This window comes from Salmo trutta, chromosome 27 (assembly GCF_901001165.1).
Source record: "Salmo trutta chromosome 27, fSalTru1.1, whole genome shotgun sequence".
Classification (NCBI taxonomy): domain Eukaryota; kingdom Metazoa; phylum Chordata; class Actinopteri; order Salmoniformes; family Salmonidae; genus Salmo; species Salmo trutta.
The window spans coordinates 29,174,952-29,190,582 of record NC_042983.1 but is presented as its reverse complement, the minus strand read 5'-3'; the positions used below and the strand labels follow the sequence as shown (position 1 = coordinate 29,190,582).

General features: G+C 43.1%; 1 protein-coding gene across 4 annotated transcripts in view; it reads right to left on the bottom strand.

The window, feature by feature from the left end:
• Positions 1-1,267: 1,267 nt before the first annotated feature.
• Positions 1,268-15,631, bottom strand: part of cep78 (centrosomal protein 78) — a 31,282-nt gene continuing 16,918 nt past the window's right edge. For 3 of the 4 annotated variants that reach the window (XM_029717673.1, XM_029717675.1, XM_029717674.1), the window contains 11 exons: positions 10,364-10,538; positions 10,089-10,202; positions 9,841-9,905; positions 9,556-9,661; positions 8,756-8,870; positions 8,551-8,593; positions 8,261-8,422; positions 7,971-8,048; positions 4,305-4,474; positions 3,914-4,058; positions 1,268-3,734 (listed from right to left, as the gene is read on the bottom strand). In XM_029717673.1, coding sequence (XP_029573533.1) covers positions 3,180-3,734; positions 3,914-4,058; positions 4,305-4,474; positions 7,971-8,048; positions 8,261-8,422; positions 8,551-8,593; positions 8,756-8,870; positions 9,556-9,661; positions 9,841-9,905; positions 10,089-10,202; positions 10,364-10,538 — 1,728 coding nt within the window. In that variant the 3' untranslated portion in view covers positions 1,268-3,179. The remainder of the gene's footprint in view (positions 3,735-3,913; positions 4,059-4,304; positions 4,475-7,970; positions 8,049-8,260; positions 8,423-8,550; positions 8,594-8,755; positions 8,871-9,555; positions 9,662-9,840; positions 9,906-10,088; positions 10,203-10,363; positions 10,539-15,631) is intronic. The other variant, XM_029717676.1, reaches the window with a different exon arrangement.

Here is a 15,631-nt window from a genome sequence, read left to right as displayed (position 1 = left end):
TGGATGCCAAATTGAAAGGACATATTTTATCAACTGTACCTTTAGTACAATCTTTTTTTGAATTAATTTTTTTACTTTTCCTCCCAGACATTTTGAGGAGACTTACACTTCTGGTTTTCATTATTCCCCTCGAATCAAGGACGCCCTTTTCGCTCTACTGCGCTAAACCATAGAAATTGATAGCAGTGGAAGAAAAAGTACCCAATTGTCATACTTGAGTATAAGGAAAGATACCTTAACCCTCCTATTATGTTGCGGGTCAATTTTACCCATTTCCACTTTTGAGTTGTCTAAAATACTAGTCTCTTTTTCTCCATGGAATTAAATGAGTTTTCCTCATTTAAGGTCATGAGCCTAACTTCAAAATGTAGACACACTGATGTGTTGTGGAAAGTCTGTGTAGATTTTGTACACAAACATGTTGTGGGTCATTTTGACCCGGAGGCTTTCATCTGTATAGATATTTCCACAGGTCCAAATTAAACAAGTGTCTTTGATGTAATTTGTTTTTACTGGTTCTGGTTGCATTTTTATCATTATGTTTGGGTGAAAAGGAGCTTTCCCAAGCTTCTCTTTCTGTGCGCGATCTCTGACACAGACACTCAAAAATGAGCTCCAAAAGATTTTCAGTGAATGAAGCCTAATCACAAATTCTGGACTGTGACAGTAAAATAGAAGAGGTTTCAGAGACAGAGGACATTTCAGAGATAGAGGACAATGCTGTTGATGATCCAGATTGTGAATTTTTCTTTGGTGAAGAGGATTCAGGGGAGTCTGCCATACCATCCCCTCCATCAGATGAGAGAGCATGCAACAACCATCATCCAGAGAAGAGAGGACATGGAAGTCTAAAGATGGTAATATAGAATGGACATCGTCACCACAACAAAGTCAAGGTAGACTGTCAGCTTCCAATGTAATCAAAATTGTTCCGGGGCCTACACGATTTGCTCTGCCACCCTCGACAAGACAGTAAAACCAGCACCACTTGTGTATAATGCAATAAATACACCTGCAGAAAGAACACAGGCACATTGTGTTCAACATGTGGAGAGAAAGACTGAAGGGATCATTTTGACCAATAGGGTCAAATCACACCTAAGTGTTACTGTTACTGGGAAATACAAGAAAAATGTCTACTTGGGGAAACAGAAAATGCTTGTTTGTGAGAAGGAAATATGTTTAACAAATAGGTCTTAAATGTTGAGTTTTTGAAATAAAATGTTGTATTTGTTCTTTCTGAAAGCTCTGACAAGACAAAATAAAGTTTGGGCAGTTTTTACTTTATTCTTTGACTGTCATGAGTGTGTTTAAACATACTTATTTTTCAGCAAAGCACAAGGGTTAATAGAAAATGACTCAAGTAAAAGTGAAAGTCACCCAAGAAAATACTACTTGAGTGAAAGTCAAAGTCTTTGGTTTTAAATGTTATTAGGTACAGTGGTGGAAAAAGTACTCAATTGTCATGAGTAGAAGTAAATGCTATTTATAAAATTCCTTATATTAAGCAAACCAGATGGCAAAAAGTTATTACTTTTTTAAATTTATGGGACAGACAACAGTACATTCCAACACTCAGACATTATTTACAAACATGGTATTTGTGTTCAGTGAGTCTGCCATATTGGAGGCAGTAGTGATGACAATGCCTTATATTGATAGGTGCATGAATTGACCCATTTTGCTGTCCTCCCTGAGCATTCCAAATGTAACGAGTATTAAGGTGTCAGGGAAAATGTATGGGAGTAAAAAGTAATTTTTTTCTTTAGTAATGTAGTGGAGTAAAAATGAAATTTGTCAAAAATATAAAATAGTAAAGTACAGATAGGTTTTATGTATTAGTTTACAATATCAAGGTCTCATTCCCCTTGTCAGACGTTAGGGCGGAGGACAACGTGGCTTAGTTGATATGTAAAATACCTATTCAGGTTTAAGGTCTGGCATGCAACAAGACCCATGTTATTTAAATCTGGTGCCCGACTGAACAGTCAATGACTTTGCATTTAACCATTGATTGACGCATGCAACGTCTGAGCTGGGCGCGCGACTCCAGACTGCCCTATGAGCTGAACCAAACCAACCGAGCCTAGGTGTACTCCGCTGGCCTGGTTAAGCATCCGCCATAATTGCTGGAACTGTGCTGGAAAGGGCCATGTGAAAAGTAAATGTTCGGGCGGCACCTTTGGGTGAAAAGGGTACAGGGGAGCACAAATAACTACCAGGTTGAAATAAAAACAGTTGGGCTTGTTTGAGTTGTAAGGCTAAAGCAACAGACTGCAGAAAAAAGTCGATGAATGAAGTCGGGGGAGGTGCCTATGTGATAACCGAAAGTCAGACACTAAAGTGGTTTTCCAACAGCAAGGCTCAGATCAACATTGCAGTGTTGCCATTGTTTATTCAAGTTTTTCTTTATAAAGTTTGTTGAAATAAACATTCGCGCGGGTCAAACAAAAACACCCTAATGACTGGTTGATAATGGAGCCTCCCACAATGCATGCAATGGCTGCAGCATTACGTTGGTGAAGAACCACTTAAGAAACTTGCAGTCAAAACTAAATTACCCTTGATCACATGATTTATGTAAAGTTCATGCAGTCTACATGTAGGCGCAAGTCGGAAATATTTTATCCCCATAATGCAACACACGTTGAAAGGCAGTGACCAGCAATGGCCACAGACTTGACAAAAGTGATCCGCTTGAATGAGCCCATTGTTTTTGACCCCAGGAATAGCCCTGTAAAATGACAAAGATTGATTTTTCCCATAACTTTTTCAAGTGTAAACAAACATATGTATGGTTGAACAGTCTAAACAAAGTAGTGACCTACAATCAATGTAAATAAACTTTTTTTATACAAAGTTTATTGTAGAAAATATATATATTTACAAACAGTATAAAAAAGTCACGGTTTTAAAAAACTAAAAAGCCCCAAAAGTATTAATCTAACAAAAGGCTAAAATCACATTTAAGATTAGGCATCATTAGTACAATAACCTTTTAATAGTACTCCAATTTGGCACCAATGGCACAAGAAAGGTAAACACAGATATAACGAAAAAAAAAAAGAAAAAAAATCAACAAGGGGCAGAGTTGTGGGTTCAGAACCCATCATCAGACTCGCCACCCATGCTCCCAAGAAAGCAGATCTGTTCCAGCATCTCAAACTCTGAATAGCGTTTCACCTCTGTGCTCCTGACCCTACCCTGCCCCCTCCAGAAGCCTTTGACCCCAATGACCCAACAGATTCCAAACGCTCACTCATGTCACTCAGACTGGACCTTACAGAGCTGTTACTATGGAAGCTGTCGCTGTGGATGGAGCTGTAGGCATGGGAGCAGTTGCTGTAATTAAAACTGTAACCATGTGAGCCTTTGCCGTTACTGTGATGAGAGACATTACGACCACGGGAAACTTTGCCATAGGAATCGCTACCCTGAGAGTCATTCCTAAGGGAGCCTTTGGCATACGAGTCATTTCCATGGGAGCCGTTGCTATGGATACTGTTCTCAGTCCCTGACACCTGTCGCCCCTCCGGTTGTGAGGGCGAGGGATCCTTCTGCTGATTCTCTCCACCAGACTTCGCCACACAGGGCTCACTGGCTAACTCACTAGCAGGGACGGGGGGCACTTTCTGTGGATCACCCTCTGGCGAGAACCCTCTGAGAGTGGCTGGAGCTCCGGGGGTGAATCCATTGGGCTGGCCCTCTGATGAAGCACTGGGGCCGTCGCCTCCCTGGAAAGACAACCCAGAGAATGAGATTGAATAGGACCCAAGCTACTGACAGATATTCACCACCGACACTTGAATATCACTATAACACTCGAATATCTAGCAAAGAAACACCATTCCTGACGACAATCTTAGTACATACATACTGTACACCACCCACACTGCACTGAGACTGTATTTACAGAAGGTGCCGCATCAACCTTATCTCCCGTGTCCTGGTCCCCTGCCCCAACAAGAGGCCGTCCAACACTGGAGGACAGCTGGGGTCGCCCGAGCGGGCCAAAGTCAGACTGGTCAATCCCTGCCATGGAGGCCAACTGGCCCAGTCTGAGAGACATAGCAGAGCATAGGGTACGTGTTAGAATACACAGGATAAACACTGGAGAAGCAGGATAATCATTACACTACAAGTAACATCCCCTCACATCTAAACCCTCCAATGGGAAAGTAAGTCTCAATATTTGTCCCATTGAGGTAAAACTCCACACATTCGAAGAGAAACTGTCCATTTCTTTCTTTACCGAGGAACTTAATGAACCCACCAATACATATTTTGCCAGTCACAAGGCTTACCCAGCATCCTTGAGCAGGTCCAGGAAGGCGTGGAACTTGCCGAAGGAGCTCTCGATGCTGTCCAGAACCGCATCGTCCTCCAGAACACTGGAGGGGCCAGTAGCAGGAGCATGCAGTGCCTCCGACAAGGAGAAGTTGATACTGCGCAGCCGAGCGTTCTCCAACTCATACTGAACAGACATAGCAGTTGATCGACAATTAAAACACACACACACACACACACACACACACACACACACGATAAGAATAAAAAAAGGGGCATAGGTTACATACAGTACCAGTCAAAAGTTGGGACACCTACTGATTCAAGGGTTTCTTTATTTTTAATATTTTCTACATTGTAAAATAATAGTGAAGACATCACAACTATGAAATAACACATATACAATAATGTAGTAACCAAATTTCATTTTTACTCCACTACATTCCTAAAGAAAAAAAATACTTGGTCAAAAGCCCTTACACAGCCTGGAGGTGTGTTTTGGGTCATTGTACTGTTGAAAAACAAATGATAGTCCACTAATCGCTAACCAGATGGGATGGTGTTTGGCTGCAAAATGCTGTGGTAGCCATGGTGGTTAAGTATGCCTTGAAATCTAAAGCCCAAAGAAAGCACCCCCACACCATCTCCTCCATGCTTCACTGTGGGAACCAGACATGCGAAGATCATCCCGTTCACCTACTCTGCATCTCAAAGAAACGGAGGTTGGAACCAAACATATCAAATTTGGACTTAGACCAAAAGGAGAGATTTCCACTAATGTCTAATGTCCATTGCTCGTGTTTCTTGGCCCAAGCAAGTCTCTTCTTCATATTGGTGTCCTTTAGTAGTGGTTTCTTTATAGCAATTCGACCTTGAAGGTCTGATTAACGCAGTCTCCTCTGAACAGTTGATGTTGAGATGGATCTGTTACTTATTTGGGCTGCAATTTCTGAAGCTGGTAACTAATGAACTTATCCTTTGCATTAGAGCCAGTTTCAACATAGCGCTTTGTTTTTGCGACTGCACTTGAAGAAACGTTCAGTTCTTGAAATGTTCCGCAATGACTGACCTTCATGTTTTAAAGTAATGATGGACTGTCGTTCCTCTGCTTATTTGAGCTGCTCTTGCCATACATCACTAAAGCTGGAGACTCTTACAGTGAGGGAAAAAAGTATTTGATCCCCTGCTGATTTTGTAAGTTTGCCCACTGACAAAGAAATGATCAGTCTATAATTATAATGGTAGGTTTATTTGAACAGTGAGAGACACAATAACAACAACAAAAAATCCAGAAAAACGCATGTCAAAAATGTTATAAATTGATTTGCATATTAATGACGGAAATAGGTATTTGACCCCCTCTCAATCAGAAAGATTTCTGGCTCCCAGGTGTATTTTATACAGGTAACGAGCTGAGATTTGGAGCACACTCTTAAAGGGAGTGCTCCTAATCTCAGCTTGTTACCTGTATAGAAGACACCTGTCCACAGAAGCAATCAATCAATCAGATTCCAAACTCTCCACCATGGCCAAGACCAAAGAGCTCTCCAAGGATGTCAAGGACAAGATTGTAGACCTACACAAGGCTGGAATGGGCTACAAGACCATCGCCAAGCAGCTTGGTGAGAAGGTGACAGCAGTTGGTGCGATTATTCGCAAATGGAAGAAACACAAAATAACTGTCAATCTCCATCGGGCCTGGGGCTCCATGCAAGATCCCACCTCGTTGCGTTGCAATGATCATGAGAACGGTGAGGAATCAGCCCAGAACTACACAAGAGGATCTTGTCAATGATCTCAAGGAAGCTGGGACCAGTCACCAAGAAAACAATTGGTAACACACTATGCCGTGAAGGACTGAAATCCTGCAGCGCCCGCAAGGTCCCCCTGCTCAAGAAAGCACATATACATGCCCGTCTGAAGTTTGAATCATTCAGATGTTCATTGGCAGAGGACAACTGGGTGAAAGTGTTGTGGTCAGATGAGACCAAAATGGAGCTCTTTGGCATCAACTCAAATCGCTGTGTTTGGAGGAATGCTGCCTATGACCCCAAGAACACCATCCCCACCGTCAAACATGGAGGTGGAAACATTATGCTTTGGGGGTGTTTTTCTGCTAAGGGGACAGGACAACTTCACCGCATCAAAGGGACGATGGACGGGGCCAGGTACCGTCAAATCTTGGGTGAGAACCTCCTTCCCTCAGCCTGGGCATTGAAAATGGGTCGTGGATGGGTATTCCAGCATGACAATGACCCAAAACACACGGCCAAGGTAACAAAGGAGTGGCTCAAGAAGAAGCACATTAAGGTCCTGGAGTGGCCTAGCCAGTATCCAGACCTTAATCCCATAGAAAATCTGTGGAGGGAGCTGAAGGGTCGAGTTGCCAAACGTCAGCCTCAAAACCTTAATGACTTGAAGAAGATCTGCAAAGAGGAGTGGGACAAAATCCCTCCTGAGATGTGTGCAAACCTGGTGGCCAACTACAAGAAATGTCTGACCTCTGTGATTGCCAACAAGGGTTTTGCCACCAAGTACTAAGTCATGTTTTGCAGAGGGGTCAAATACATTAAAATGCAAATCAATTTATAACATGTTTTTCTGGATTTTTTTGTTTGTTATTCTGTCTCTTACTGTTCAAATAAATCTACCATTAAAATTATAGACTGATCATTTCTTTGTCAGTGGGAAAACGTACAAAATCAGCAGGGGATCAAATACTTTTTTTCCCCTCACTGTACCTCCCTACCTAGCTTTAAGCACCAGCTGTCAGAGCAGCTCACAGATCACTGCACCTGTACATAGCTCATCTGTAAATAGCCCATCCAATCTACCTCATCCCCATACTGTATTTATTTATCTTGCTCCTTTGCACCCCAGTATCTCTAATTGCACATTCATCTTCTGCACATTCTACCATTCCAGTGTTTAATTGCTATATTGTAATTACTTCGCCACCATGGCCTATTTATTGCCTTACCTCTCTTATCCTACCTCATTTGCACATGTTGTATATAGATTTTTCTACTGTATTATTGATTGTATGTTTGTTTATTCCATGTGTAACTCTGCGTTGTTATATGTGTCGAACTGCTTTGCTTTATCTTGGCCAGATCGCAGTTGCAAATTAGAACTTGTTCTCAACTAGCCTACCTGGTTAAATAAAAGGTGAAAAAAGAAAGACTTGGTCTTTTACCAAATAGGGCTATCTTCTGTATACCACCCCTACCTTGTCACAACACAACTGATTGGCTCAAACGCATTAAGGAAAGAAATTTGACAAATTAACTTAACAAGGCACACCTGTTAATTGAAATGCATTCCAGGTGTCTACCTCATAAAGCTGGTTGAGAGAATGCCAAGAGTGTGCAAAGCTGTCATCAAGGCAAAGGGTGGCTACTTTGAAGAATCTCAAATACAAAATATATTTTGAATTGTTTAACAATTTTGTATTTACTACATGATTCCATGTGTTATTTCATAGATTGGATGTCTTCACTATTATTCTACAATGTATAAAATAGTACAAATAAAGAAAAACCCTTGAATGAGTAGGAGTGTCCAAACTTTTGACTGGTACTGTACATGTATGCAAGTCATACCATCTCACAAAAACGGTAGAATATTGTATACTCTGCATTTTAGTCTTACTAGTACAAAAAGGTTGGGATGACAGTCCGTACCTCCATGAGGCGAGTGTCTGCCTTCACTCTGGCCCTTCTTTCCCCTGCTAGTCTGAGCCGACACTCCTCCAGCTCCACCTGTAGGAAAAACAGGAGAACTGCACTCCATCACTGTCAAATCAAAACACCAGTGTCGGTATGTCTGCCTGCCCTTCAGTCAGTGGGAGAGAAAACATGCCTGGTGTTTGTGGGGCTTGTCAATCAGGATGCACCTCAGTTTGAAGTTATCCCTTTTCAAAACGCCCCACTAAGTACAGTATGTGCACTGTCTGCTACCATATGGGCTTTACCTGTACACGTCTGTACTGTCTGACAGTGATCCTCTCACGAAGGCTAAGTGGTGACAGGCTTTTTGTCTCAACCACTTCCTCCTCTCCCTCTCCCTCTCCCTCTCCCTCCTCCTCCTCCTCCTCTGACTCAGTCTCCATTGTGACCTTGACAGTGGCAGCCCCCTGAAGAAGACCATATACTAGACATCAACAGAACATATGACCACAACACAGGTCAGGCACATAGGGATTACATGTGGCCAGAAAGTGTCAGAATTAATCTGACTGTGTTAGACAAATGGATGGCTTACCTCAAAGCTCTGCTCTGCCACTGTATTACCTGGAGGAAGTCCTCTGTCAAGATAGGAGGACATGAAAAGAAGAGGATATTCAACCACTCATGGAGGACAATGGAAGTTGATTTTAGTCTTTATTATTGAAATGAAGATAAATAAAGGCGTTTCATCTTGTAGGAGGAAGATTCCTGTAGTCATTCTCCAAGACGACTGCCCTTACCTCTGTCGTCCAGCACGTTCTGCAGTGCGCCATGGGATACACCTGCTGGAGCTGGAGTGTGGCTGCTGGGCAACAACTGGACTCCGCCTACCGGCCAACGACAACCTGCGAGGACCTGGGGCAGGACCATATATGGTCAACGCCGGCAGGAAATGATGAGGTCGGCAGTTGAAAAGAATGTGATTATTAATAGAACATCACAGGTCCATTAGTATGGTAACTACATGGGGAAGTTTCATTACAACACGCTATGAAAGTGGATACGTCACACACGTCAAACTGAAAGCATTACGTACACTGGTAGCAAGCAAACTAACTATAAATAAGTGAATTGTTTAATTCCACAGTTAGCCAGAGTTAGTTACATGTATTTACTGTTGGTTAACTACCGCTATTAGACTTGTAGATAGCGGGCAACCGTAATGCTACTTCCTGGCTCCAGAAAGGATGTGGTGGCTCTAGTTACATTTAGCCATTTGTGAAATATCCACTGTTATAGTGTATAGTACCACAGGGTGACTGTGTGTTTGGAGGCTTAGTATTGAGAGGCTGATGGCTAAGGGAGAGTTAACAGTGACCTGGATTGTGTTCATTATGGAAAGCAACCGGAAACAAAATAAATGTTTCCTATTGGACAAGTTTATGTGGGCCCTCTATATTTCAGTCCATTGTCTTCCGTTTGGAGCCTATAATGAACACGACTGTGGGCACTTCTCTGCAACACTGGGGTGGCAAAGGTCAAAGAGAGAATGCCTTGGAAACAAATATCTACTCCCTTGAGAGTAGATGATCAAAAGTACCTATCCTAAATGTTGCTTTTCGTCTAGCTGTATTTCCCAGTATTCTTCTCTTAAGGATTGGAGGTTTCTGTGAGTCTTTGAGGGCTGGGGGCTTGATCCAGGAGTACTACAACATAAAACACGGAGCACATACTGAGAAACCACCATCATGAACCCCGAGATACTAATACACATCTTCACACGTATAATACAGTATGTGTCGTACCACTTTGCGTTAACCATGGACACACAGCTCCCAATGTTTACTTTAATAGCCAGATAGGCCAGGAGAAAATGTATCCCTACCTGAGAGGATTGACCATTAGCGTTCATGAGAACTCTTTCTATCACGGACTTCATCAGGTCGTTGTCTGTGCGAGGAGGAGAGGAGTAAGAACCCCTCGTGTTAGGCCTATAACAAACTCTCAAAGGAAAAACTGCAACCCGAGTAGATATGATCATTCTGAGATGTCTACTTCCAAAATATACCCTTTTGACAGGCGCCATGAGTAAAACAATCCCATCCAATCAGAGCAGTGTCAGTTGGAACTTACCCACCAAGGGGTTCCTCCTGATATCCAGGACACAGAGAGTGGAATTGGACTTTAGAGCCTCCAGCAGAGACCGTGTCCCATCGTTGGACAAACCACACTTCTGCAGATCCAAGGCTAGGAAAACAATGCAAAAAACTACAGTCAATACCACCATTAACAAAGAAGTTTTGATATAGTGTTCCTTAATATACACAACCCTGGATTCAAGCCCAAGGAAAGGTCCTGAAAAACTGACTTGAAAGTGGGTCAATGAGAGACTGAACATGTCCTCTGACCTTTGACCCAGAGGTCCTCAGCCAGTTCCTGTGCGAGGGCAGCCGCCCCTCTGTCTCCCACCAGGGTGTTGCAGTTGAGAGTGACCCGACGGAGGCCTCCCATGCCCTCGAATTCAGGCCTCCTGTACCTCAGAGACTCGGCCCAGGCTGCACTGTGCCTCCGCATTGCCTGATGCTGCAATGCAGGGGAGAGGTCAGTCAACTGGAGCTCACACACAACCCCAAACACCACACAATAAGGATGCACGATTCTGCCCAATTGTTGAATGTGTAATGACTTCAATACAGATCTTCTCTGAGTATGTCATACTGACCATCCCCACTAGAGGGAAACAGAGCTCACTGTAATGACAGTCACAGATGGCACACATACGCATTCCATTTATCAATTGTGTCAAGGCTTAAAAATCCTACTTAAACAGGTCTCTTCACAGTCATCTACACTGACTGAAGTGTATTTAACAAGTGACAGCAATAAGTGATCATAGCTTTCACCTGGATTTACCTGGTCGGTCATGCAAAAGGGAAGTGTTCTTAATGTTTTGTATACTCAGAGTATATAAACCCTGGATTGCTGGCCATTGTGAGGCTTTGAAGCCACCGGTTGGCCATATTGGTGCTCCCCGGTAGGAGCGGTCCTCCACAGGAATTAATGGAATTCTACAGTATTTCAATTAAATGTATTAAAAGAAAAAAATGACATGTAATACTTTTTTGTTATAGTGGGGACAGGAACATTAGTTCTCAAAAAAATTATACTTTAAGGAAAATGTGTGAATATACAGTACCAGTCCAAAGTTTGGACACACCTACTCATTCAAGGGTTTTTCTTTATTTTTACTATTTTCTACATTAGAGAATAATACTGAAGACATCAAAACTATGAAATAACACATATGGAATCATGTAGTAAGCAAAGCAGCCACCCTTTGCCTTGACAGCTTTGCACACTCTTGGCATTCTCTCAACCAGCTTCATGTGGTAGTCACCTGGAATGCATTTCAATTAGCAGATGTGCCTTGTTAAAAGTTAATTTGTGGAATTTCTTTCCTTCTTAATGCGTTTGAGGCCATCAGTTGTGTTGTGACAAGGTAGGGATGGTATACAGAAGATAGTCCTATTTGGTAAAAGACCAAGTCCATATTATGGCAAGAACAGCTCAAATAAGCAAAGAGAAACGACAGTCCATCATTACTTTGAGACATGAAGGTCAGTCAATGCGGAATATTTCAAGAACTTTGAGCGTTTCTTAAAATGCAGTCGAAAAAAAATAATGGCGCCGGAGATGGCTGCCGTTTTATGTGCTCAAACCAACTGTGCTATTTTGTTCGCTTTTTCGCGTTGTTTGTAACTTATTTTGTACATAATGTTGCTGCTACCGTCTCTTATGACCGAAAATAACTTCTGGACATCAGAACAGCGATTCCTCACCTCAACAAAGATTTCTTCTTTAACGAGTCTGATGTGAAGGAACTACTGCTTTCTCTGGAACGGGCCAAAATCCCTGTCATTTGCGTGAAGAAAAGACGGAGAAAAATGGGGTGGCGGTCGGGCTGCCTTCTGAGAATTCATAGGGAGTGAGTAAACGCCCACTGCCATCCGTTCTATTGGCCAACGTGCAATCATTGGAAACCAGAGGGAAAAAAAAAAAAAGAATAGACCACATTTACACACACAGAAACTCATACAAAGCTCTCCCTCACCCTCCATTTGGCAAATCTGACCATAATTCTATCCTGATTCCTGCTTACAAGCAAAAACTAAAGCAGGAAATACCAGTAACTCGCTCAATACGGAAGTGGTCAGATGATGCGGATGCTACAGAACTGTTTTGCTAGCACAGACTGGAATATGTTCCAGGATTCATCTAATGGCATTGAGGAATATACCACATCAGTCATTGGCTTCATCAATAAGTGCATAGACGATTACAGGCAACATTCGCATCGAGCTAAAGGCAAGAGCTTTCAAGGAGAGGGACACTAATAAGAAATCCCGATACGCCCTCAGACGAACCATCAAACAGGCAAAGCATCAATACAGGATTAAGATTGAATCCTACTACACCAGCTCTGACGCTCGGCGGATGTGGCAGGGCTTGAAAACTATTACGGACTACAAAGGGAAACCCAGCTGTGAGCTGCCCAGTAACGCAAGCCTACCAGACGAGCTTAATGCCTTTTATGCTCGCGTCGAGGCAAGCAAAACTGAAGCCTGCATGAGAGCATCAGCTGTTACGGATGACTGTGTGATAACGCTCTCGGTAGCAGATGTGAGCAAGACCTTTAAAACATGTCAACATTCACAAAGCAGCGGGGCCAGACGGATTACCAGGACTGGGACTCAAAGCATGCGCTGACCAACTGGCAAGTGTATTCACTGACATTTTCAACCTCTCCCTGACGGAGTCTGTAATACCTACATGTATCAAGCAGACAACCATAGTCCCTGTGCCCAAGGGAGCGAAGGTAACCTGCCTAAATGATTACCACCCCGTAGCACTCGCTTCGGTAGCCATGAAGTACTTTGAAAGGCTGGTAATGGCTCACATCAACAGCATCCTCCCGGATACCCTAGACCCACTCCAATTCGTATACCGCCCAAACAGATTCATAGATGACGCAATCTCTACTGCCCTCCACACTGCCCTTTCCCACCTGACAAAAGGAACACCTATGTGAGAATTCAGCATTCAACACCATAGTGCCCACGAAGCTCATCACTAAGCTAAGGACACTGGGACTAAACACCTCCCTCTGCAACTGAATCATGGACTTCCTGACAAGCTGCCCCCAGTTGGTAAGGGTAGGCAACAACATGTCTGCCACGCTGATCCTCAACACTGGGGCCCCTCAGGGGTGTGTGCTTAGTCCCCTACTGTACTCCCTGTTCACCTACGACTGCGTGGCCAAACACGACTCCAACACCATCATAAAGTTTGCTGATGACACAACAGTGGTAGGCCTGATCACAGACAACGATGAGACAGCCTATAGGGAGGTGGTCAGAGACCTGCTAGTGTAGTGCCAGGACAACAACCTCTCCCTCAATGTGAGCAAGACAAAAGGAGTGGATCAAGGACTACAGGAAAAGGCGGGCCGAACAGGCCCCCATTAACATAAATGGGGCTGTAGTGGAGCGGGTAGAGAGTTCCAAGGTCCTTGGTGTCCACATCACCAACAAACTATCATGGTCCAAACACACCAAGATAGTTGTGAAGTGGGCACGACAGGAGACTGAAATGGGTCCTCAGATCCTCAAAAGGTTTTACAGCAGCACCATCGAGAGCATCCTGACCGGTTGCATCACCGCCTGATATGGCAACTGCTTGGCATCTGACCGTAAGGCGCTACAGAGGGTAGTGCATATGGCCCAGTACATCACTGGGGCCAAGCTTCCTGCCATCCAAGACCTATATACTAGGCATGGTCAAAGGAAAGCCCCAAAAATTGCCAGACTCGTCACCCAAGTTATAGACTGTTCTCTCTGCTACCGCACGGCAAGCACTACCGGAGCACCAAGTCTCGGACCGAAAGGCTCCTTAACAGCTTCTACCCCCAAGACTGTTGAACAATTAATCAAATGGCCACCCGGACTATTTACATTGACACCCCCCCACAATTATTTTTTTTACACTGCTGCTACTCACTGTTTATCATCTATGCATAGTCACTTCACCCCTACCTACATGTACAAATTACCTCGAGTAACCTGTACCACCGCACATTGACTCGGTACCGGCACCCCCTGTATATAGCCTCGTCGTTATTTTCTTGTGTTACTTTAGATTATTTGGTAAATATTTTCATACCTCTTTCTTGAACTGCACTGTTGGTTAAGTGCTTATAAGTAAGCATTTCACGGTAAGGAATACACCGGTTGTATTCGGCGCATGTGACAAATAAAGTTTGATTTGAAAAAACCAAGCGCTATGACGAAACTAGCTCTCATGAGGACCGCCACAGGAAAGGAAGACCCAGAGTGCTCTGCTGCAGAGGATGAGTTCATTAGTTACCAGCCTCAGAAAATTGCAGCCCAAATAAATGCTTCAGAGTTCAAGGAACAGTCACATCTCAAAATCAACTGTTCAGAGGAGACTGCATGAATCAGGCCTTCATGGTCAAATTGCTGCAAAGAAACCACTAATAAAAGGAGACCAATAAGAAGAGACTTGCTTGGGCCAAGAAACATGAGCAATGAACATTGGACCGGCGGAAATCTGTTCTTTGGTCTGATGAGTCCAAATCTGAGATTTGTCTTTGTGAGATGCAGAGTAGGTGAACGGATGACCTTCGCATGTCTGGTTCCCACCGTGAAGCATGGAGGAGATGTGATGGTGCTTTGCTGGTGACACTGATTTATTTAGAATTCAAGGCACACTTAACCAGCATGGCTACCACAGCATTCTGCAGCGATACGCCATCCCATCTGGTTAGCGATTGGTGGGACTATAATTTGTTTTTCAAAAAGGACAATGGCCCAAAACATCTCCAGACTGTGTAAGGGCTATTTGACCAAGAAGGAGAGTGATGAGTGCTGCCTCAGATGACCCGGCCTCAACCCAATCGAGATGGTTTGGGATGAGTTGGACCACAGAGTGAAGGAAAAGCAGACAAGTGCTCAGCATATGTGGGAACTCATTCAAGGCTGTTGGAAAAGCATTCCAGGAGAAGCTGATTGAGAGAATGCCAAGAGTGTGCAAAGCTGTCATCAAGGCAAAGGGTGGCTATTTGAAGAATTTCAAATACATTTTGATTTGTTTAACACTTTTTGGTTACTACAAGATTCCATATGTGTTATTTCATAGATTTGATGTCTTCACTATTATTCTACAATGTAGAAAATAGTAAAAAAATAATAATAAGAATGTACGTACACTGCCGTTCAAACGTTTGGGGTCACATAGAAATGTCCTTATTTTTGAAAGAAAAGCACATTTTTCGTCCATTAAAATAACATCAAATTGATCAGAAATACAGTGTAGATAGTTAATGTTGTAAATGACTATTGTAGCTGGAAACAGCAGATTTTTTAATGGAATTTCTACATAGGTGTACAGAGGCCCATTATCAGCAACCATCACTCCTGTGTTCCAATGGCACATTGTGTTAGCTAATCCAAGTATCATTTCAAAAAGGCTAATTGATCATTAGAAAACCCTTTTGCAATTATGTTAGCACAGCTGAAAACTGTTGTGCTCATTAAAGAAGCATTAAAACTGGCCTTCTTTAGATTAGTTGAGAATCTGGAGCATCAGCATTTGTGGGT